Here is a 25,008-nt window from a genome sequence, read left to right as displayed (position 1 = left end):
CACGAAGGAACATCAATCCCTCATGCCACTCCCGAGTGGATGTGTCTGCGCGTGCCCAGGGCTGCTTGCCCGCTGTGTGGTGGCGCGCACCCCGAGGTGAATCACCCCAGTGCATTCATCACTGCTGCCCACCGCACAGTCTTCTGGGAGGACTGTGAGTGATGCATATGCCGGGGGCTGCCTGCTTCCATGGGTGTATGATTGAGCACAAAACTCTGCTGGGAGAGGGGGGCAGGAACCTCAGCTAATGCAAGTTGCACCCCATTCTCGTGAGAGGATCTAAGTGGGGGATCTGGAGACTGGAGATGGAGGGTGAGAGGACACTCAGGGAAGTGGAGAAGTGGTTGGATGCAGCAGGTCAGGGCAGACCCACACTGGACTGGTCCCCTTGAGTCTCACAGATGCTGTGACCATTGTGCTTGCCCACAGCCCTAACCAGCAGTGACTTGGAGATATGGAAACTTTTAAGGATGAGGATTTGCTGGAGCCCCAGACACGCTGCTGGAAACTGCACCCCTGAATCAACTGACAAATGCACAGCACTTATGATGCCAGCAGCAGAGGGAGAATATCTCCAGGCTCCAATTACAAGGCAGATGGACTACGAGAGAGAGGAACTGGTGTAGAAATTCATGAGCCCAGGGCTGGGGACCCCGTACACTCATGGTGATAGTTAGGGCCCTCTCCCCTCACTGCCAATGCTTTTGGAGCAAGATGAAAACATAGGGCTGTTGGGGTCTGTACTCAATTCTCAAACACATTCACTTCATGTACACATGTACACACACACACACACACACACACACACACACACACACACACACACACACACACCTAGAATCAAACCAGAGATCCACGAGGCAGAAACTCTAGATGTGAGCTGTGCACACCAGTAGCCCAGCCCAAATCTAGCAAGTGTGCCTGTTACGCCAGGTTGGCTTTGGGGGCACTGGAGAGAAGGTGTGGGGCGAGATGATGCATGCACTGATCACCTTGAGATGGTGAGTCACTAATGGAGGTTGCCACAGGGGTCAAACTTGGAACCCAGGACCCCGGTGGCTCCTGATTTTGCTCTTTGCAATTGCAAATACCACCCACCTATTGGTCAAAAGTCACAGGTGCAGGTGGTCACTTCTTATGACCTGGAATGGAGCTGATACAGAAGCCCCCAAAGCCCTTCTGGAGTTCCTCTCCTGGTGCCTGAGTTCAAGCAGGGACCTGCCTTCTGGTCTTTACACCCCAGCAGGGTGTAAAGGACCAAAGGGTCTTGCTGGGAGTCTTGAGTGCATGGTCAGAAGGGTACCTCAGAGCAGGAAGGAGCCTGGGGAACTTCAGAGACTCTAAGATGAGGACTGGGTGAGGCCCATGGCTGAGAGGGCAGTTGTCCCCAAGGCTGCCATGGCTGCATAGACAGCTGCGAAGCTGAAACTTGAAAGGCAGAAGTGGAGTGCAGGTGTGTGGGAGAGAGAAAGTTGTCTCCTTCATCTGCCCTTGAATGTCAGGGTCTGCAGCTTGGAGAAGCTGTATTAAGGAGAGCTGTCTTCTAAGCGGGGGTTCATGGGGAGGCTGGGTGCATGCAAATACTTTTGACTTTTTTTTATTGAGAGGAGGAGCTATTCTCAGCAATGCTCAGAGTTTCCTCCTGGCTCTGTAGTGGGGGACTTGGGGGAACTTATGGGATGCAGGGGATTGAAACTGGGTCAGCCTCATTCAAGGAAAGCACCCTTCCCACTGTACTATCTATCTTCTCAGGCCCAGCTTTTTTGCCTTAATTTAATTTTTTGGTTTTTGGGTCATACCCGGCTCTACGCTCAGAAATCGCTCCTGACAGGCTCGGGGGACCATATGGGATGCCAGGATTTGAACCACCATCCTTCTGCATGCAAGGCAAACACACTACCTCCATGCTATCTTTCCGGTCCCTTGCCTTTATTTATTTATTTTTTTAAGCAGCCAAAGACTGAGAATGGCTTGATCTCTAAATCCTGGGATGCAAGGGGAATCAGAGGCCCCATCATGAAGGACCCTTCATACCAGCCCTGGGTGTGACCTGTGGACTCTGTTGTAGGGTGAATTCCTCCGGTCCCTCCTACTGCTCTGAATCAAGGACTCACTCACACATTTCCTGCTCCATCTGCATTTAAACAAATCTCAGCTCTCAGGAAGGTGCTGTGGTGGGTGTGCTCTGGTGGAGCTGTGGCTCTGGGGGGGTGAGGTGAAGTGAGGGTACCAAACTTAGGTGTAGAGATCATGTGTTCCTCCTCCCTCCCGCCCTGCACAGGTGGCTGGTATGAACCTTCATGACCCCCTTCCTGCAGAGATGCACCATCCAGGGCGCGTGTCTTGGAGAAAGGCTGACTATACTATCTCGCCAGCGAAGCTCTTGTTCATCCTGTCTGCAGCTCCAAAGCTGGACACTGTGCCAGGTGGCAGAGCTGTGACCCCCCCTGCCTCCTCCCACTGATCCCATTTTTTCCCAGAACAGAAGGACACAGTGCCCCGGGTTCCCCCCCAAAAAACTCAGGTTTCCAGAAGTCCATGTAGGGCTTTATTTCCAGGGGAAGGAAAGAGATGGGAGAATGTTGAATTCCTGCTCCCGGGTCTGCACCCACATGGGGCCAACACCCCACCTCCACCCTCAGCCAACAGCTCAGCACCTCTGGCCCCACTAACACCTCAGCAGCACTTGCTTTTTCTGGGTGTGCTGCCAACGCCCCCAAACTGATTAGATAGACAGGCTTGGCCCAGCGGCGGCTGGCAGAAGGACATTCTTCAATCTGGTTCCTGCTTTCACAGAGCTCAGCTAAACCTCCTTCCTCTAGACCTCAGGGGTCTCTGCTCTCAAAAGGGAAACCTAAGACAGAGAGATTCTGGGGCTAGAGAGACAATATGGTGGGCAAGACTCCCCTCACTTTGCATGCAGCTGATCTGGACTTGATCCTCAGCATCCCATATGGTCCCTGAGCACCTCTAGGAGTGATCCCTAAGTACAGACACGGGATTAACCTGAGCATGGCCGGGAGTGACTTCAAACCAAAAATAAAAATTTTTTTAAATAAAGATGAGAGATTCTGTGTATTTTCTTCTTCCACGGGACATAGGTGGGGGGTACATTGGTCTTTAGGGTATCGTGGGGTGAGGGCCAGCTTGGGCCAGCATGCAGGGGTGTCTGGGCTGAGAAGGGATGGCAGGATTCTCAGGGATGCCCTCAGGAAGTCATGGGGGTCATATCTCTGCTCATACCTCCACACATGGCCCGAATTCTTGACTTCCCATGTGGTCTGCAGTTCTTCCTGTATTCAGGTCCTAAAGCCCCTCACTTAGTGGCCACAGAAGAGTTGTCCCTAATAGTGGGGCGGGGATCAGCAGCTGCCCTGGGGAGTCCTGGACTCCTCCATGTATAGCATGGATGCCCACATAGGGGGAGCTCCAGAGTGGACCCTCTGTGGCCTCCACCACATAAAGGCCACCCCACACTCTACCCTCCTCTGGGGTACTAGGCAGGCAGGGGGTAGGCTCACTTAGCAGCAACCGTATCCTAAATGGAGGGTCTTCATCAGTGTCATTCATAGAGGCCCCCACAAGGAGGGCCCCAATGAGGCCTTATTGGCAGCCCCTGCATCTATCTCAGAACTCGGAGCCCCATGGTGAGACCTGGGGTAGATCTGGGCCTGGCGTTTTTTTCACTACACAGTCAGTGGGGCTGAAGCCAGTCAGCTAGCGGGCACACTCACACCCCAGAGTCCCCATTGTCATGAGACCACTCCCGGAGCCAGGAGGGTGGACAGATGGATGGACAACAGTCATGTGTCTCTTGGTTGAGGCCCAGACCCTCCCTGACTCAAGGCCAGCAGCAGGGCAGATACTCAAGACAGGAAGGGGCACTACCACCACTTGGGACAAGCCTGGTACAGGGTGCTGAACTCAGGCATGGAGCCAGTTGGAGATCCCTGTGGAAAGTGACCTAGAGTCCCCAAGTCCCAGAAAGGACATGGAGAGTGGGCACTAGGGCCCAAAAGGGATAGGGATGACAGGGTGATAGGGACCAGTTTTCACTCAGCAGAATGGGAAGCTTCTGGGGGGCCAAGGGGTATTATTTATGACCAGACCCCCTACACAGTGCAATTAAAACTGGGAGGGCCTGGGGCTGGAAAGATATCATGAAGGTATGGCCTTTGCCTTGCATGCAGAAGGACGTTGGTTCGAATCCCAACATCCCACATGGTCCCCCGAGCATGCCAGGAGCGATTTCTGAGTATAGAGCCAGGAGTAATCCCTGAGCACTGCCAGGGGTGATGCCAAAACCAAACCAAAACAAAAACCAAAACAAAAAACAAAAACTGGGAGAGCCTTAACCATCTGCCTGATGCTCAGTTTCCACAGCACAGAGATGGATGTAACACTTGTTTCCTTTTCCCCACCGGTGGGAAGGCGGCCTGGGGAGCCCTTCACTGAGTACAAGGCTACTAGTGGTTGCTAAGCACCCCACTCTGCTGACAAGAGGATACTTCAGGGCAGGAGCTGGCAGACCCCTGCCCCTTACTAATGCCCTCTTGGGTGTCCACCAGACACTGGGGTGCTCAGGGTGCCCATGATGGGGGGTGGGGAGAACTTTCAAATCTTCTGGAATGTTGTCTAGCTCTCCTGACATTGAAAACACACTAAATCAGTCCAAGTGGGGACACCAGACTCCTGGGCGTCTCAGTCTGTCTTCTCGGGGTGATCCAGAGCACTGAAGCTGGCAGACTGCCGAGTGTTTGAGACTGTCCCTTCTGCTTCCCAGCCTTATTCCTCTTGTCCAGATCTGCTTGCCCTCATGTTTCAGCTCTTTTTCACTTGCAGGAACCACGGCTGGTGGAGCCCTGCTAATGAAGCTCTTGACCTTGCAAAATATTTACAGTCGAGTAGAAGAGCCTAGTCGGGTTGAAGAAGCAAGCCTAGCCCAAATGACAGGCAGTTCATAATTCAGCATTAACTTCTGTGGTCTGGGCTCCAGAGGAACAGACATGTTTGGTGCAAAGTGTGGGGCAGGGACTTGGGTGCCCGGCTGTCCCTGAGTCCTTGCAAGCCCCCCGTAGCTTTAAGGCAGCACCACCAGCAGTGCTTCGGAGGGACCCAGCTACACAGCCCTCCCCTCCCTGCCAGGGATCTATTTTTAGCGCAGAGGCTGGTGTGAGGAGGCATTGCTATAGCGACAGCTGGTGGTTCCCGCCAGGCCCTGCTGCCTTTCCCAGCCATAAATCAATCCACACAGCCAGAGAGGGGGCGCTTCTCCCCCACAGGCTGGACCTCAGTCCTGGTTAGTGGGGAGCAGATATAGAGGTGGGGCTGGAGATAATACACCCCATTGATGGGGGAAGCACCTACATCTATGTAGATCTTCTAGAGGCTTGGAGGGGAGGTGGAACCAGCAAGCTAAGTGCTAGACTAGAGGAAGCCACAACTCAATGAAAGCAGGCATTGCCGAAAAGAACACGCCCACGTGCAGAATGCAAAAGTGTGCAAGACACGCATGCAAGAAACAGAGCAGGCACACACAAGGGCACAAGCACACAGGCAAGAACACAGAGTGAGTGTGCTCACACATGCACACATACAAGCACACACGTACAGAGCATGCACGAAAATACAGCATAAACACATATAAACACAGATGTACACATGTATTGGGCATATACAAATATCAGCACTGAGGCACACAAAAGTATGCACATCAGAGTAAATATGCACACACATGCACTCAGAGCCATTATGCACACACGTGTACACACCAGAATACACATGAGCATAGAGAAGCTGTGTGCACACATAAACAGGAGAGAAGTCATGTACATACAAGATCATACAACAGAGGAATGTCTAAGGCACATACATCTAAGAACACAGTGCACCTGAAAGCAGGCATGAGTCAGCATATGCATGTACCACATGAGCATACATGTATTCACAGGCAAATAGACATGTGCAAAGGCATCTGAGGCACACCTGTACATAGGGGGCACATACAAGCATAAGGCTTCCACTGACACACATGTATGTATGTGCATAGAGATGAGCACACACAGCTAAGGCTGCACAGTCTAGCTCCAAGCTTTCAGACGTCCACACGGAAACAAGCAGATATGCAAAGGACATGGCTGTCAACCATGCCAGCCAAAACAGAAGATTCCAGGGTCTCAGTTATTGCAGCAATTGGACCTGTAACCTCATTGGCGTCACTTCTCCCAATGCCTGAGTGGAAGCAGTGGGCCTCGTAGACCGTAGGGACTGCCAGACATATACCACCAGCACAGCTGCCCTGCCCAGTGCCTGCTGCGTGCTAGTAGCATCTGCTGCCTGACATGAGTGTGTTCAAATTCTATAGGTCTCTGCTGCCCAATACACAAATTGGGAGTGTTCAAACCCTACAAGTCTTGGTGGAGCTTCGAAGCTGGGGAGAAATAGTTGTGGTCTGCAAGAGCATCTGGCCATGCCTTTTGAATTCAAATGGGCCTGGCGTGGGCCTGAAACTGCAAGCAGGGCATAGGCAGAAGCACCCAGCACAGGTTAGCAGGATGGTGAACCCTAATCCTTTGTCAGCTAATGGTGAAGGTAAGTTGGTAGGGCAGGGGACCCCCAGAGGCAGAGCCTGGGAGGGTCAGGGAGGGGAGGTTGGTTGGAGGCCTGGCCCACCGGATACAGTCCTGGGCTGTCTGAGGTGACCTCTGGCACCTGCTCAGGGTCATGGCCACAGCTGTGCTCGTGCCCACTCCCAATCTGCTGAGTCACCAGATGACTCAGGAAAGTGAAGAGGAGGACAAGGGGACTCAGGGACTCTGATTCAGTGTTCCCCATGACTCACAGTTGAGGGAGGACCAATTCGCCCTTTAAGTGAGTGTGGGGAATAGGTTCCTTGGGGTAGGCTGTTTCTCAGTCTGTCAAATGGGCCACCCCTCCATCCTCCTACACCCACCCCACAGCCTCCACTACCTGTCTCACACCCAGTTACACACACCTTGCCCCCACCAGTCTAACAGTCCTGGAGCAGAGAGGCCTCTCCCCCACCAGCAGAACCAGAGCTCAGTCCCGCTCTGCTGCCTCCTGTCTCTCTCCCTTACTCTTCAGTCTCTCCTCTCTCACTCTGTCTCAGTCCCTCATCTTCTTTCTTTTTTTTTTTGGTTTTTGGGCCACACCCAGTAACGCTCAGGGGTTACTCCTGGCTATGTGCTCAGAAGTTGCTCCTGGCTTGGGGGACCATATGGGACACCGGGGGATCGAACCGCGGTCCGTCCAAGGCTAGCGCAGGCAAGGCAGGCACCTTACCTTTAGCGCCACCGCCCGGCCCTCATCTTCTTTCTTACTTATTCTTCCTTTCCCTAATTTTCTCTCCTTTCCCTCCCTCTCTCTTACTCTATCCCACTCCCCACTCTGCCTCTCATCTTCTCTCTGTCCCTTTCTCTCACACTCTCCCTTCTCCTCTCCTTCCCTCTCTCCCTCCCTCTTTTCCTTTCTCTCACTCCCTCCTCTGTCTCCCCACTTTTTGGCAGTGGACAGTTGAGAACTATGGGGCACAGAGCCTGGCTATGCAGAGGGGACCTTGCCTCTCTTCCTCCTCACACCTTTGGATGCTGGACCCACACGAATTTCTTGGATGCAAACATTTCATCCCAACAAAAAAGACAAATGGTGCTGGAGCGATGGTACAGTGGGAAGGACACTTGCCTTGCACATGGAGAATTCAGACTTGCTCCCAGCATCCTACATGGCCCACCAGCCCCCACTAGGAATCACTCCTGAGCATTGCCAAGTGTGGCCCCCCCCCCCCACCAAATTTACAAAGGAAGACACCCCATTCTGACTTCTTTCTAAGGAGATGTTCTAAATGAGACATGCTCAGCAGAGCCCAGGAAAAGCTTCAAGAGCTGACAGTCAGTTCCTACCCACTGGACACAACTACAGGCCTCTTCTTACCATTATGACCACAGGAACAGCGCTTATAATGACAGTACTCACAGGGACATCCATTCAGAGCACGCAGTCACAGTTGGCTCCCAGGGTCTACGTGTCCACACACACTCCTATGCATACACTCACACAAGCATACATGGGTGAGCCAATGAGCGAACACACATAGGAACATGCTAGGCAGGTTCCCACTAAACATATCCTCCCTGGCGAGTCCCAATAGTAGGTGGGGAGCAACTGGGAGTCCTTCTTACCATAGAGGCCACGAGGTTCTGACTGACGTCGCCCACTGCCACAATTTGGATCTTTGTGCTTCTTAATGCCCCGGAAAGTGCCAAAGCGCTTCATGGGCAGCTGCGGGCACACATGCCAGGCCCAGCAAGATGAGTGTCAGCTGAAGGTAGCATTGACCGGGGGTGGGAAGAGTCCCTCCTGGAGTCATAGGCCACGTGGAGAGTCCGTAATTATCTCCCAGTGGGGTTCCAGCGACGGTCCAGCACTGGCCAGGCAGCTGGAGAGCCACTGACCTACTCTGCAGAGGCCACTAAGTTAACAGAATCTCAGCATTCTATCTGCATAGCTAAGGCCAGCCAGGCCTCAGTCAGGGGGAAGCCTTCCTCATTCCAGTGAAAGAGATATGGGATCCATATCCTGGAGATGTGCTCAGCACCTACTGGCTCTATTATGATGTCACATCAACCGTTCTGAGCCTGAGTTCCAGCTGCTGCAGATCCAGCAAGGGGGGGGGGGGGGAGGAGACAGGTCTAGCTAGAACTGGGGGCGGGGTCTTCATCAGCTCACCCTACTCCTACTAGAGCAGCCAGATCAACTGTTTACAGGGGTCCTGTCCCAGAGGGCCGAGCTGGTGCTTTGGACTTGCTAAGGTTTGGGGCTGGAGCATGAGGAGCTCTTAGAGAGAGAGGGAAAACAGGCTGGGGCTATGACTCTGTTGTGTCCCATACTCAGGGCTAACCCAGGACTCTTTAGGCACCGGAAGTACATGAAGCTCATCCGCACCGTGTTCCCCACTCTCAGTTGTGGGGCAACCACATCAGGAAAGAGGCCAAGTGCAAGCCACACCCAACCCTACACTGTCTCCCAAGCATCACCAGGAATGACCCCCAGGCACCCAGCTCAGTGCAGCCCCAAAACAGAAACAGGAAGAAATAAAGAGAATCAAGTACACAGAGGGCAACGTGTTTGCCCAGGAGCCCAGAAGGGCAGCCATGGCAGAGTTGAGGAGCTCAGAAACATCCGGAGTTTGATTGCACCAACCTCAGAGTGCAATCCAGGACCCAAGAAGGGTCAATGAGGCACAGAAGGGAACTCAAAACCCCTAAAATGTGGGGCATTAGGCCAAAGTGACCAGGTCCTCATGAGGCACACAGGGATGAGGCCATTTCTGGCTCAGTGGTGATCTTCCCAACTATCCCCCAAGCCTGTGGTCCTAGGCTCAGGGAAGCTGTTGAGATGTGTAGTACAGAGTGAGACCCCTGTGTTCCGTGATGGCCTGCTGGGCCCACCCCAGAAGTTCAGAGGTTCCTTCCTGGGCAGAGTGATGGGCATATCCTTTGGCTCTAAAGCCAAAGCACTGAAAGCAGACCTCAGTGGTTCTAGTGGCTCAACCTCTGCTCTTAAGTTATGTCTGCAAGGAAGTCAGGGTGTGCCAGACAAGGGAGCTGCAGTGCTGCAGACTCTGGGGCCTGCTTTTTTCCTCAGGGGACCCCCGATACTCTGCACCACACCAAAAGCTACCCACTTCAATCATTTCTTTCAAGCACCGAGAAGCTAAAAGACAGCCACAGTTCCCATCCTTCATTCCAACAAGTGTAATTGTCCTTACAGGTCAAGGGACTAAGAAGCAAGGAGCTTGATAGTTTTAATTACCAAGAGGAAAATACTCAAGGATAGAACTGAGAGGGGAAAGCTAAGCCCATAGCAGAAAAGATCATATCTGTAAGTCAGGCTGCTGATCTCAGGTCTAGTATTGAGAAAGCATGAAGTCAATCAGAAGATAGAGACCATTTGTCTCAGGATATACAAACGACAAGGATGGGCATGGAAGGAAGCCCAACATCACTAAAAAGCAAATCAAAACTGCAAGGGGAGACCATGGCACACTCACCAGAATGGTCAGATTATTATTAATGTGTGATGATGGTAACGCTGATAGTGAAGTTGATGATCGGGAGTGGTGATGGTATTGGTAATGGTGGTTATGGTAATGATGCTGGTGATGAAAGTGATGTTGAGGGAATGTTGTACTAGTGATGGTGGTGGGGATGATGATGTTGCTAGAGATGATAATGATGATTCTGGTGGTAGAAACCAACAAGGGCTAATAGGAATGTCAACACATGAGCTGGAGAGAAAGTACCACAGGAAAGGCACTTGCCTTATATTGGCCAACCTGGGTTGATCCCCAGTACCCGCTCTGGACCTCAAGCTTAAACAGGAGTAGTTCCTGAGAATAAAGCCAAGTATGGTCCATAAACAAACAAAAAGCATCAAACTGAAATATTCAGATTCCTTGTAGAATTAGTATAGATATTGGGGGGGAATTTTCAATCAGTGAAAATATACTGACCAAGTGACTCAAATTCCACTCCTAGATATAGTTCTCAAAGAAACAAATACTTGTGCTTACTGTGACATTATTTACAATAGCCAAAGGTATGGACATCCCAAAAACCCATCTACTGAGGACAGGTGGGCCCCCTCCAAGCAAAGAACCACATTCTGACCTTCGAATAGTGACCAGCACCACCTGCTGGTGACTGAACAGACGGATCTTCCAAAGAATAAGAAAGGGGCCAGACACAAAAGGTGTCCATGCACCTTCTTGTATGAACACGACAGATCCAGAAGAGGCAGAGACAGGGCATATCGATGTTGGCCCAGAGCTAGGGAAGGGACAGGTTGCCACAGGACCCAGGCCACAAATCTCGCCTGGAAGGAGGTGACAGTCGTACGGCACTGTGAACAAATGTATGTCTCACTCTGCTCATTTCGCAACAGTCCAGACGGCGAGTGCTGTGCATGCCTTGCCACATGCAGGTGGCACTACATATAGATGCCAGCTGAGAATACAGGGCAGCAGTTTTGCTTTCTGTGGTGGGGACAGACATGTAAGGACAGACTTGCTCACCCAAGAGTAGAGACAGCTCCAAAGAAACACCAATGTGCTTCTTTTGCCAAACTGGGCCCAAGATAACATCTTGACATATTATTACAAGTACATAACCCAGCCGCTCCTCCTCTGAAAGACAGTTTCCAGGGTCAACTAAGTGTGGCCAAAGGCAATAACCCCCCCTGACAGAGAAAGACCATGATTCACCTGGAACTGGTGCCACCAGAAGGCCAGGAAGAGCTCACCCCATAGGGAAAGCAGTCAGGCAGGAACAGTGAGATGCAGGGCAGTGGAGAAGCAGAGGAGTCAGGCATTGACGACCACCCCATGGTAATACCCTGGCAGACTACTTAGTGAAGAATTGGGGGACCTTTCGAGCAAATGACCTATTAGGGTCAGCATTCATGTTGTGGTCCCCACTGTGAAGTTATAGGCAGATATATAGACTTATTCCTGAGCTACATCATCAGGAACTATGGGGAAGGTATGTCAACAGGGATATGGACCAAGCACTCATCTAGTAACCCTACAGTGACAATGAAGTCTGCAGTTAGGGGAAGTATCTGGTTCTCAGGAAATAAGAGGCCAAAGCATTTAGACAGAGGAATATTTCTGGGATGTGTTTGCCACTTCTCCATGGCTCAGATGCCATCAGAGCTCAATCAGAGAGCAAAATTAGCACAAGTGTCCCCAAAGGAGATGGGAAGACTAGGAAACCCCTTTGTAACCCTTTGAAAAACTGCAACTTTTCTTTTTTTGTTTTTGTTTTTGTTTTTGGGTCACACCCAGCGGTGCTCAGGGGTTACTCCTGCTGTCTGCTCAGAAATAGCTCCTGGCAGGCATGGGGGACCATATGGGACACTGGGATTCGAACCAACCACCTTTGGTCCTGGATCGGCTGCTTGCAAGGCAAACGCCGCTGTGCTATCTCCCTGGGCCCTGAAAAACTGCAACTTTTCTATCACCTAAGTTTGAAGCATCAAAATTGCATGTTATTTCTGAAAAGATTTTAAAAAGTGCTGGGGCAAGAATTCTGCACGTACCATCGTCTCTTTTCTTGACAGAGCAAACATCAAATCACAGAGGGGAACTTGCCATGGCTGGTGGTCGGGGTGCCTCTGAGGTGGAGGGTGGAGTGGGGAGAGGTGAACAGTGGTAATAGTCACCATAGGGCAGTTCTGGCATCGCAGGGAAACAGACCACATAACTGGGCTATGCACTGCCTGGACTCTCCAGGAAACTAGGATGCCGCACATACTTGCCCTGCCTGTGGACAGGCACCATGAGTCACTGTTTTCTGGAGCTGGCTCAACTGGGCTCAGAGCTCACCACCACTCTCATCCAAAAAGCTTCAGCCATGCCACTGAGTGCAGACACCTGGGAAGCTGGGCACCATCTGGGCACAGGCTCAGGATTGGAATTCTGGGTCCTGACACCTAGGGACAGATAGGCCTGTGGTCCATGGTGCAGTGAAGGTCAGAGGACAGCCACATTGTCATACACCTGCCTCCAGGGGGCGCTCTCCCCTCCCCTGGGCCAGGGTCCATGTCCACCTATACCAGGTTTACTCTAGTGAATGTCTCGTTTTTTTTCTTCCTTCCTTCCTTCCTTCCTTCCTTCCTTCCTTCCTTCCTTCCTTCCTTCCTTCGTCCAACCCTTCCTTCCCTCCTTCCTTTATTCCTTCCTTCCTTTCTCTTTTCATTCACTCTTTCTTCCCTTCCTTTCTCCTACCGCCCTTCCTTTGTTCCTCTTCCCTTCATTCTCTTTCCTTTCTTCCTCATCCCTCCCGCCCTCCCTTCCTTTCCATACATCTTGTCTCCTCTCTCCCTCCTTGACCCCACCTTTTCTCCCATACCCCCATCCTGGTAGGCACTGCCCTTCTCACTTGCTGATGCCCACAGGAGGCTCCTGTGGAGACCTCCTTTGAGAAAACAAAGCTGGGTTGTGTTTATGAAGGTTCCAATCCCAGTGCTAGGGTGCTGTCCTCCCTAAGTAAGGTTCTAACAGACTACCCAGTCTACCAGACTGCCCAGCTCTGGGCATGCCCATTCTGGGGAACAGCAAGGATCTCCAAGGAAGGATCTCTCTACAAGTGAGCTGAGATGGAACTGTGAGGAAAAAGCCCAAACTCATTCTGCATATGCAGCATGAAGCCTTCAGCAGCATTTGGGCAAACAGCTTCATCTAACCAGCCACTTGGGAGGGCTGGCAATGGTGGCTGCTTGCAGGAACGTGGAGTCTAACCATCAAGAATACTCAGACATGGAGCCGGAGAGATAGCATGGAGGTAGGGTGTTTGCCTTGCATGCAGAAGGACAGTGGTTTGAATCCCGGCATCCCATATGGTCCAACCAACCCTGCCAGGAGCAATTTCTGAGCGCAGAGCTAGGAGTAACCCCTGAGCACTGCCGGATGTGACACAAAAACCAAACCAAACCAACAAACAAACAACAAAAAAAAAAAAAAACCAAACAAACCAAAAACCAAAAAACAAGAATACTCAGACATACATGCAAAAGAAACAGCAAAAAGAAAGCAAGAGAGGCCAGCATGGCCCCTGGGGGTCTCTGAGATATTGGGACCAGCAAGACTTGGCAGTGAGGGGAGATGTGCAGGCTACACATGGCCGAACTCAGCAAGGTGAGTGAGCACTGGAGGGGCAGACACTCGCAGCATCACCCACTCCCACTCCGGCCTTCTGAGCCACACCGGACTCTGGCCCAGGCATCTCACACAGCCCGTGACTGCCCACCCACAGCAGCATTTCACTGTCCCAGCCTGAACGTGAGCTACGGTGGCCAGAGCCAGACAACAAATGGGCAAGGGGACGGGAGAGGCTGTGTGGCCAGAGCCAGACTGTTTTCTGATAACGTGATCTGAGTTAGGCATATTGTGCACGTAAGTGCCTGGTGTGCAAATGTGTATGCACAAGTATACCTGTGTCTGCATGTGTTTCTATGCCTCTCTGTATGTATGCTGTGAGTACACGAGTGCCTGTTTGCATGCATGTAACCTAGATGCATAGCCTGCATGTATATCTCTGTGTGCTTGCACATGTGAGTACATGGATGTGCATGTAAGGGTGTGTGTGCGGGTGTGCTTCCTGAGCTGGCGCTGAGTCCCAGCTGTCTGCATGTCTGTCTAACACTGCAGGCTCAGCCCCAAGAGGCCTGGTGTCATCAGATGTCATCAGAGACGTGCCTTGGAGTCAGCAGTTTCAAGGCCTCCCCTTTTATGGGACAAAGGGGAGCTGGTGCTAGCAGAGTCAGATTCTTCCCGTAGTGCCTTGATGCTCTTGTGCCTTCCTGGCCAGGCCACCTTTTTCGCTGCTTCCAAAAAAAGGGCTGGTGAGTTAACTGTGACCCGGATGTCAGGAAGTCCTCCACTGTTGTGTGTTGGCTGTGTCCTATTTTGCCACCTTGGGGCAGTGATGCCCATCACAGATGCATCTTTTCTAGAACCTTCTTTAAGAATTGGTCTGAGCAGAGCCACGGCCTCCACTAGGGCGATGGGGGGAGCAGAATGGGAAAGTTCACAGTCCCCATTCACAGTGAAGGTTCTGCCAAGGGTAAAGCCCCCCAACTCAGCCCCCAGATTCAGTCCAGGGCTCTTATGGCCACCAAGGTCCTATAATGGGGGGCTGAGAGGCAGATACACCAACAATTCCAGAAACATAGCAGGGGGAGACAGAGCACACAGAGGACTGAAGGCAGCACTGGGAGCTTAGCTCTGGCTGCTACTAAAGATGGGGTGTCCAGGAAGGCTGTTGGGAAGGGGGTTCTCACTGGTCTGTGCCCTCAGCCACTCAAGCTAATTTCCCTTCCAAGGATCTCCTGACAGCCCTGCCCCAGGCGGGCACCCAACACTGAGGGCTAGCTGAGCCCTGCACAGGTCACCAGGTGGAGATGTCGTGACCCCCCTCCCCCCCAAGCAATGAACCAACTCTGCTGGATGCTCCTTCTGCCTTTCCTGGGCAGGGCAAAAGTTGACTCCCAGCACAAGAGCTGACTCGCCCCCTAGTGGGCACGCAAAGCTAGACCCCTCAGGTTTGCAAGCATCTCCCCAAACTCTATTCTCTGGAGAAGTCTTGTTGGATGTGGGGGAGAGTGTGAAACCCATATCCACTATGAGATATGGGAGGACCCCCAAGCGAACTTCACAGTATACTGTTGTGTATGTAAACATTTTATGGGATTATTATGTTACTGACCCTACCCTGATCGGTGATTGTGCCCTACCCTAGGGTTGTGACCTGGCATTCTGCCCCCACCCTAGGGTGGTACCTGATTCTGCTTCCACCATTGGGTGGTATCTGATCCCACCATTGGGTGGTACCTGATTCTGGGGGATAAAAACAAGGGTCTGTGGAAGGCGAGAGGCTTTTTGCTGGAACTGATGCTGAGGCTTTGGACTTCAGTCATGTCCACCGAATAAAGCTAATATTTCCACAAGCCTGACTGTCTGCGAGCTGTTTACCCGCTGCTTCACCTCAGAACCACTGGCTGAACAGAGTGGCAGACGCATGCTCGAGCTGGAGGGGAAAGACCTCATCCTCCATCCCTCCATCAGTCAACCTCTTCAGGGGCTGACTTGCAACAGTATACACCTAGACCAGGTGCCTGGACATAGGAGATGGTTTCTGGGAAGGGGGTGTGGAACCTAAAGGACCCTCACATCTCACAGCAGAGTTCTTTCAGGATACCCCTCAGAGCTGCTGGAGGCAAACATCCTACCAGAGGCTACTCTGAAGACGCAAGTGTCCCCTACAAGGAACCCTCCCCACATCTGCAGAATCTGGAGGTGCACAACTGATCCAGAGAGCAGAGACAAAGGTCGACCCGTCTCTGGGCTCCCTGCAGTCTCCTCCTCCACACCTGATTCAGGCAAAAGCCCTGAACTGTGGAAACACTGACTTCCAGGCTCCCCATAAAGTCAGTAAGGGGGACTTCAGGCAGTAGCAGGAGGCAAACCCCCAGTATCTGAGACAGTGCAGCCTGAAGCAGCAGTGTCTGGGGTATCAGAGAAGAAGACCTTGGGGAGAGGAAGGCCCTGAAGGGTGTCAGGAGATGAAGATCCTAAGGGGAGAGGAGATCCCTGAGGAGAGGCAGGACATTGTTAGGAAAATGGGGATCCCAGAGCCCAAGAATGCCAGCTCTGATACAAGTGTCCCAGCTGCCCATAGTGTCCCCAATGTGTGACCCCTTCATGTCCATGTGATGATGGCTTCATAACATCTGTGCCCTTACAGTCAGCTTCATACCACCTCTGCCATCAGGAAGAGGACGCCCCACTTCCTGATGGGCACATAGACCCAGCAGCTCTCCAAGTGGCTCTAACCACCCACCTAGCGCGAGGGGCAGATCACCCCACTATGATTCAAAGGTATAACGGATCTGGTAGGCAGAGAGTGGGGTAGCACCCACAGACTGGATGGTGGAGGGGGAATCTGTCCTATGGTGAGACTGAGACCACGAGACCAAGATACTGAGCCAAACACTCAGGATGATGGACACTGGGAAGCTGAAACATGTGGGGTCCCTGCCTTAACCCAGCCAAGATCAGTGCCCCAATAAGCGTCCAAACCCCCAAGGTGGAGCCTCCGGACATGCTGTAGGGGAGCCAAGCTAGGGGATGCAGCTCAGACCAACGTTGCCCTCATCTGTTCCTCAGGTCTGGGCTGTCCAGGACCCTTCAGGCTGGGTGGACATAAAGCAGAACGAGTCAGGAAGACAGTCGGAGAGTGCTTTGTCCTAGAAAAACAGGCACCCACCCACACCTGCCCCAGAACACCCACCTGGCTGGGTTCAGGCCTTACTTTTTCTGGAGCGTGAGAAGAAGCGGAGACCCCCAGGAGAGGTGGATGGATTGGAGGTAGGCGAAGACTCTTTGGACGCAGAGCGGAAGATCCCGCTGAAGCTCATGCGGCGTGGGGAACGTGGCGGTGACTCTTGACTAAAGGGGAAGATGGTTTTGGGGGAACCAGGGCTGGTCTTGGGCCTCACAGGAGCAGACACAGGGCTGGAGGGCCGGTGCTGGGGGCCTCGGGAGAAGAAGCCTTTGGAGGGGCTGCCTGAGCTGAAGAGACTGTCCCCCTGCAGAGAGAGACGAGAGACAGATGTGTGTGGGAGGGTCATTCCAAGCCATATCCTCCCCTGCTCAATGTCCCATCTAAGTACCCAACACAGATAAAGCCTTAGTGATATCAGAAATGGGATCTTCCAGTGGGAGTTGCAAGCAGGGGCCCACCTATGAAGTTTGTAGAAGGGGCTTAGGGAATAGCCTGTCTGGGCAGCCCTTCTCTGGCCTTGTCCTTCTCAAGACCTCACCATACCTTGCTAGCCACCACGAAATGTGGGAAGAACTCAGAGCTGACAAGCAGAGAATCAGGGATCTTCCAGTAAGTTCCACACTGACACCGCCCTGCACCACCACACTAGAGCCACTTCTAGGGACCCTGAGAGACACATCCAACCAGCAGCAGGGACAAAGGACCTTCTCTGTGCAAGTGGTGGATGCCAAGGGTTGTGTTGAGCTCTGTAGCTTTTGCCCACCAGGAAGCACTGGGTTAAACATTTTCTCTGGGAAGCTCCAGAATTTGGCCCTCGACTCTGGTTGATTTTGGTGTTTCCTGGTGCCCTTAATGCTCTTGCCTCTCCCTTTTGGAAAGCATCCCAAGCAATACTCAGACCTCTGGGACCTTATGAGCAAAGCTCAGCCTAGTTTCGTGTGAGGGTTGCACTGGCGATTCTTGGGGGGTCTATGTGGTGTTGGATTGGGCGTGAACTCAGTGTGTACCCTAATTGTTGAACTGCCACTTGGCCTCTCACTCCCCCTTTATGGGGCTACATGACAACACTCAAAGTTATTCTTGGCTCTGTGCTCTAGAATTGGTCCTGGCAGATTTCTGGGGAGCAAGTGGTGATGGGAAGGAACCCAAAACATCAGCGTGTAGAGCCTGACTTAGCTGTGAGCCATTTATCCAGCCCTCGACCCTCTTCCCTAGCAAAGCTGTGTCATGTTGGTGATCTGATGCTGCTGAACCAGACCTGAGACTCAGCCCAGGTCTGTGACCAGCTAACTAGGCTCAGGGGCTGGATAAAGGGGTTTCCTATGCTCCCACCTTTACTTGTAGCTGAAAGAGCTGTAAACCATCATCATGTTGACAGGAGACCTGAGGCTCTGAGGAACGCTGGTGCCCCCTGCTGGTACTTTAGGAGCTGACCTGAGAGCCTGGAGAGACAGTTGTCCCCTGCTGTCCCCTCTGCACAGGGCACCGTGGCTGTCCTCGGTGCCAATGGACATGATCTCTCTACTTGCACAGGGGCACATATGCTTGTATCTCCCCTGAACTACAGGCCGAGATAGAGGGACTTTTGGGCTGAGTGTTAAGGGACAAGAATGGGCCTAGGGAGATGTATACAGCTGGCTGAGACCTAGACTTCCCCCACAGGGCTGGGATCATGGCCCAGCTGGAAAGGGCGGGGTCAGCAGGCACCAGGGACTGTTCTAATCTGCCCATGTGGGGACCCCTCCATACCTTTGAGAGCTTTCCACCAGAGGGCGCTATGGGCTCTGCAAGGCTCAAAATTTCCTGTCGAGAGCAGCAACTTGGCTAAGGGTTTTCTCCCCAGCCCTGCAAGAGGTCCCTATGGAGGCAGATTCCCTAAGAAGCTGAGATCTGAGCACTGACTGCAAATGGGCAGGACTTGGCTTGGGAGGGCTGGAGGTGCTGGCACATTCATGTAGGCTAAGAGGTGGGGTCCTGGCTTCCCCCTCAGCAGGGAGGTGCCAGGAGGCTGCCTGTGTCCAGAACACTGGGTACTGAACTGACCCTGCTTCAGTGCAGTGCACTAAGTCTCACAGGCAAAAGCAGAAGTCTGTGCTGGACACTTTAAAGAAGGATCTTCTTTGCATTGGGGAGGTCAAGGCAGGTCCCTATGTCATCACATCCAAGTTTAATGTCCATCCTGTCCAGGTTTGGCCCAGTCCTCCATCCTATGTGGCTCATAGAGGCTTCAGTTCTTGGGTGCAGGCCTCACCCCCCCCCCTTTGTCGTGGCTCCCCCTGTATAGGGTTTCTTCCCCTCAGCCTGGTTGAGGACCTGATGTAGGGGCTATGAAGGCAGGGGGGTGAAGTGGGACTCCCTGCCCTTAGGGTCCCTGTCTTCTGAGGCTGCTGCTTCCTGCAGTGTCACAACCCATGCAGGGGAGCCAAGCAGGGTGGAGAGGAGCAAGGAGAAGCTGGTTCTCCACTAGCACCCTTGACAGGACCGAGGGCTGGTGGAACATCCTGAGGGGGGCTCAGCCTCATCGCAGGGCTCAAGGCACAAAGGAAAGAATGAGAGGGAGGTGTAGGTGGGTGTGCAGGTGGGAGCACAGGTGGGAGTGGGAAAACTGCAGTGGAAGCGTAAGTCCATGTACAAGTGGGAGCACAGGTGTGATTCAGGTAGAGGAGTACAGATGTGCATGCAGGTGGAACGCAGGTATAAGTTTGGAGGAGCACAGGTGCACGAACAGGTGGAGCGAAGGTATGATGGGGACACAGGTATGAGTATAGGTGAAAACTGAAGAGAAAAAGAAAGAAAGAAAGAAAGAAAGAAAGAAAGAAAGAAAGAAAGAAAGAAAGAAAGAAAGAAAGAAAGAAAGAAAGAAAGAAAGAAAGAAAGAGAGAGAGAGAAAGAAAGAAAGAAAGAGAGAGAGAGAAAGAAAGAGAAAGGAAGAAAGAAAGAGAAAGAAAGAAAAGGAAAGGAAGGAAGAAAAAAGAGAGAAAAGAAAAGGAAAAAAAAAGAAAAGAAGAAAGCTGAAGAAAGAAGTACATACGTGCATGCAGGTAGAGCACAGGAGGAGTACAGGTGCATATTCAGGTGGAGCAGAGACATGAGAGGAGCACAGATTGAGTACAGGTGGAACACAGGTATGTGTGCAGGTGTGAGAGAAGCACAGGTGCATAAGTGGAGCACATATGTGCATGCATCTGGGAGCCCAGGTGGACACTGATTTTGGTCTCGCTGAGCAAGTCCCGCCTAGGTTCAGCTTGATTCAGTTGAGCCAGCAGATGTAACCAGGAGCCTTACCTTCCGAGGAGGCTTTTCAGAACTCTCCAGGTCTCCATCCAGGAGTGGCATGGCAAAGGCACTCAGGTCCTGGGAGGGACAGAGACACCTAGTTAGTCTTATGCCATCAGGGGTACCCTGGCCATGACCATGCCCTTCTGAGTCCTATTCAAATGCCAGCCCCTTGGGGTGGGGGCACACAGGGGAGAAGGGAACACCACAGTGGTTCCTTCAGAGATTCTGATGCCCAAACTCTCAGGTGTCCTGCTGGGATATGAAGCAATGACCCACAATGCCAGGACAGACAAGATCCCAAAAAGGCAAGCAGGGGTGTGAGGACATCTCAGGGCAGAGAGAGGGACTGGTGACAGGACCCTCACTTTGGCAGAAAAATAGGACCTCAGGGCACAGCCCAAGGAAGTAGGGACCTGCTTGTCATGTGGTGAGAGCTGGGCTGGGTGCTGTATCAGTGACCAGCAAGGTCAGAAATGCAGTGGCCAGGAAAAAGGACGGTGAACCTCAGACTCATCATCTCTAAAACAAGATCACCATCTGGACATCAGCACCTTTCATGGCCTCTTACCAAAAGAGCACCATGTGGATCCCAACTGTCTCCCATTCTGTGACAAAATCCAACCAGCCACCAACTGTCTCCCATTTTACTGAGAAAAAAATCCACAGGCAAAACTCAACTAGCCACCCTGAACAGAAGTGTGTGGGCTGAGTATGCTCTAGGTGTGGGCACCAGCTCCCACATTCCACCCTACAAAGCTAGAACTCTGCTCATTCCCACTTCTCTCCCCTACAAACTTGAAGTCTGATGCCTCCATTTCTTCAAGTTTGGGGGATGAGCTTATATCATAACCATGAGCTCATGAGCTAGAACTCCATTGCCTTCTTTTTAGGACTATGTACTATTCCACAAAATGCAGAGTCACTGCTTGTCCACCTCCATTACTGGGCACTCAGGCTTCTCCCAGCTCTCTCAACTACTACAAGCAGGGTGGAGTTGTCTTCTCTACAAATTTTGGAAGGTTTAAGTTCTAACTTCTGGTGGCTCACACATGGTTGGATTTGGAGAGGGGACATTAGACAAGTCATTGGGATTGCCTGAACCCAGATGGAGATGAGGACCTGAGATGGAGGAGGACAGGTATGAACAGGTGTGGACAGCCGACAGAGAAACACGGGAAAGAACTGCCAACATCCAGGAGAGGGAAAGAGCTCATTTCTGTTGTCCTAGCCATTGGCCAATGAATGTTATTTTGTGGCTAATAAATATATATGGTTTGTGAGCCTGCAGTTCAGACACTGGTTCTGGATTCTTTGGTGCAAACACCCAACCTGAAAAGGCTTGGGCCATCTAGTAATCCTATTGCTAGCATTAAAAAACAATTAACTGCTTATTAAGGTACCATGGTTTATAAGTTTGAGCTCCAGGCACGCAATATTTCAACGCCAGTTCTACCAAGAGAGTCAACTTTAGTATCTCCAGGTTCCCTCCAACCCCCAATTGAGGCTGCTTTCCAATCAGTAACACTACTTCTACAGGACTTGGGGGACCACATGTGCAACTACGAATCAAACCTTGGTCAGCTGCATGCAAGGACTCATGCATGCATGAGACTTAACGCCCTGCAATGTCTCTTGGGCTTTGGACTGGTTTTGTCATCCTGATAGGCCTAAAACTGTGGTGGGATTTGAATGCATGACCCTCAGGACTGGAGGGTCTGAGAACCATTTCACAGTCTGCTAGCCTTGGAACTATGAAGAAAATGCCCACCATGACAAATTCTTAACTAGGCAGGTGATGCTGAGCTGAGGGGTCTTTTGGATAGATTTCGGGTGAGCCTTTTACAGACTGGGAATAGCAGAAACCCTTATGCCTGGAGGCCCCTGTCTGCTGAGCCAGTGCTCATGTGGTACTGCTGCTCTGTTCCGCAAACACCTGCACAATCCATGACCTATTCGAGGACTCATTTGAAAAGCCAGGAAGCTTTTCCTCTCATTTGTCTCTGAAAGTTAATCATATTAGCTCTTTGTTCTTTGATCTATTCTGAACTGACTCCAGCACGTGGTTGTGTGTGTGCCATTTTGCTCTAGACACGGAGACCCTGCTTTCCTAAAACCCTGTGTCAAAAACAGTACCATCCTGTTGATTTGACTCTTGTCAAGATTCCATTGACATAAAAGTCATTTCTGATTATGAAGCTTTGTCAGGAGTTTTGAAATCAGAGACCGAGAGACCTTTAATCTGTTTTATTTGAAGATTGTTCTGACTCCTGGTGAGCAAGGGGGAAATCTTCGGGATTCTGTTAGATTAACCAAGTTCCATTCAATTCAATAGAAGCTCCTTACCTATTGGTCGGAAGTACCTTTGGATGAAGCATCCTTTGGATCAGTGCCTTAGAACACCGGTGCTCCACCAGAGAGTGTGTTCTTGTGTTTCCTAATAAAGACCCCGGGTCTCAGGAGAAAGCCTCTTTTGTGGCTTCAGTTTTCCACCACTGCATCATAGGAGTGGAAGACTTGTATGTGGTGTTTCTGAACTGGTATTATCCCTTTAACTATGTATAGATAATTTACTGTATCAGTATTTGCTTCCAGACCTGTGTTTCTCCAATGTTCTGGACTTGGGGCATGAGGCTTCCACTTCAAGATTCCATACAAATCTTAGAATTAATTTTCTATTTTGGCACCAAATAACACCAATAAACCACTACTGACATTTGGATAATGACTGTCTCTTAGTTTCTTTTTTTTTTTTTTTTTTGGTTTTTGGGCCACACCCGGCGGTGCTCAGGGGTGACTCCTGGCTGTCTGCTCAGAAATAGCTCCTGGCAGGCACGGGGGACCATATGGGACACCGGGATTCGAACCAACCACCTTAGGTCCTGGATTGGCTGCTTGCAAGGCAAACACTGCTATGCTATCTCTCCGGGCCCGTATCTTAGTTTTTTGATCCCTCTGCATGATACACAGATTCTGAACCCATCAGCTCCACCATCCTTTTCCTTCTCCTCAGCTGCTAATGCTATTGGGTACAGAATGTGTGGGAGTCTCCTATGCCCCCTCTTGGGCTGCCTCCTTGTTCTCCAATCTTTTATAGCTTTCTGGTCTGGCTTGGTTCCAGACATCTCCAAATCTCTACTTGGAAAGTGACCCCTGAAAATGAGAGACCTGTTCTTTGGTTCTCAGAGTCTCAGAATTTCCTCCACAACCTCGACACTGGCTCCTTTACCCAACCCTCTGGGCCACTGGAACGTGCCATGACCCTGGCCCTGGCAGGTGCCCGAATAAGCAGGTGGCCCCGGCTGTGCAGACTCTGACTCAGCCGTCTGGGCTAGTTTCTTTCACAAGCCCAGGCTTTGGGAGATTAGAACTGCCTGGAAGAGTTAGGTCTGCCAACATGGGATTGATGCGTCGGGGAGAGTTGGAAGGTTGGAATGAGCCAGGGCAGGAGTCAGTTGATCTGCTGAGCCCAGATTCTTCTCTCATTGCTTGTGCCCTTCCAGCTACTATCCAGGCAGATATCTGCACCTGTCCCAACCTGGCTGTGTCTATGACCTGCTCTGTGGATTGTCATTGCTGCTCTGCCATTGTTGCTGGCTGCCCTGTTCATGGGTAGAGAGCTGAGGGATCAGAGCCTAATGAGGTCCCAGACCCAGCTGTTCTGGACCTTATGGGCCAGTGGGCTTTTTACTCTACCAGCTTTCCATCCCTCCCACCCAAGTCCCGATTCATGAGGTGAACTTGGAAGCACCGTGCAAAGCCCAGTTCAAACATTGGCCACACAACACAGAATCTCCTCTGTATTTCCTGGTGCTTCATATGGCCAGTGATAACCAGCTCTATGCCATGTACTTCAGACTCTGTAGCCAGTTGCAGCCTGGCTAGGGCAGTGCACTGGGAAATTCGACCATGCTTGTCCCAAGAAAGACCCCCTACTCTCCTTTTAGCTGGGATGGAAACATCTTGAGTTCCTGCATACTTAGAGAAAAGCCAGGGTCAAGGGGGGAGGGAATGGGGTTTGGAAGGAGCCTTTAGGGCACTGGGGGGGTGGGAGGAAATGGCCAATCATGCATCTCTAGTCTCATCCATATGTTAGGAGGCCAGATATCAGAGAGGCAGATATTCTGGGACAGGACAAGAGGGAGACCAGGTCCAGGTCTGAGAGGCACTCCTGTCCCTACTGTCTCTCCCAACGTAAAGATCTAAGCACAACCCCAAATATATAGTGTAGATAGACCTGTTGTTCTTTCATCCTCTGTCCTCTTCTGGTTATTTCTTATTTTTGGCACCACCAGGGCTACTCCTGGATCACTGCTCAAGTAGCTCCTGGCAGTGTTTTTGGGAAGGTGTGATAGAGATGGAAGCTGAAACAGCCCTATGCAGAGCTTGCACTCATCAACCATTTGAGCCACTACTCTGGGGTCCATGAATGTCCTCAAATCTCTCAGTGTTACTACCTGGTGTCTCCAGAGCCAAGCATGCACAGTGGAAGGCCAAATGCCATTATCAGACCCCAAGGAAGGTGCTGAAGGTCAGGGAGGCCAAGCAGTGACCAGACTCCACAGGCAGCAGCACAAAGGCTCCTGAGGCCAGGCCAAACTACCCTTAGCCCTGAGAAATGGCTAAGATTCCCAAACCAGCTTTGTTCTACTCAGAATCCTCCTGGTTCTGCTCCATTCACAGCCTACATTGCTCTCTACTCCCTCTTCTGCTCTGCTCACCACAGTCCCTCAGAGTCAATGGTGGGAGGCTGTGGGTCCGCACATGAACCCACATGTGGGGAACCTGTACTTGGAGTGGGATAGGAGAATGGGGACCAACACTAGTTCAAGTCCATGTCTCCCCAGGGTCTGCTTCACACACTTTTGGC

General features: G+C 51.6%; 1 protein-coding gene across 2 annotated transcripts in view; it reads right to left on the bottom strand.

Annotated features, from left to right (window-relative positions):
* The window catches only part of PRKAG2 (protein kinase AMP-activated non-catalytic subunit gamma 2), a 136,430-nt gene that overhangs the window by 78,356 nt on the left and 33,066 nt on the right, over positions 1-25,008 (bottom strand). For both annotated transcript variants that reach the window (XM_049777866.1, XM_049777868.1), the window contains exons 2-3: positions 20,148-20,216; positions 16,890-17,166 (exon numbers count right to left, since the gene is read on the bottom strand). In XM_049777866.1, coding sequence (XP_049633823.1) covers positions 16,890-17,166; positions 20,148-20,216 — 346 coding nt within the window. The remainder of the gene's footprint in view (positions 1-16,889; positions 17,167-20,147; positions 20,217-25,008) is intronic.

The sequence above is a fragment of the Suncus etruscus genome, chromosome 1 (assembly GCF_024139225.1).
Source record: "Suncus etruscus isolate mSunEtr1 chromosome 1, mSunEtr1.pri.cur, whole genome shotgun sequence".
Lineage (NCBI taxonomy): Eukaryota > Metazoa > Chordata > Mammalia > Eulipotyphla > Soricidae > Suncus > Suncus etruscus.
This window is presented reverse-complemented; position numbering and strand designations above follow the sequence as displayed.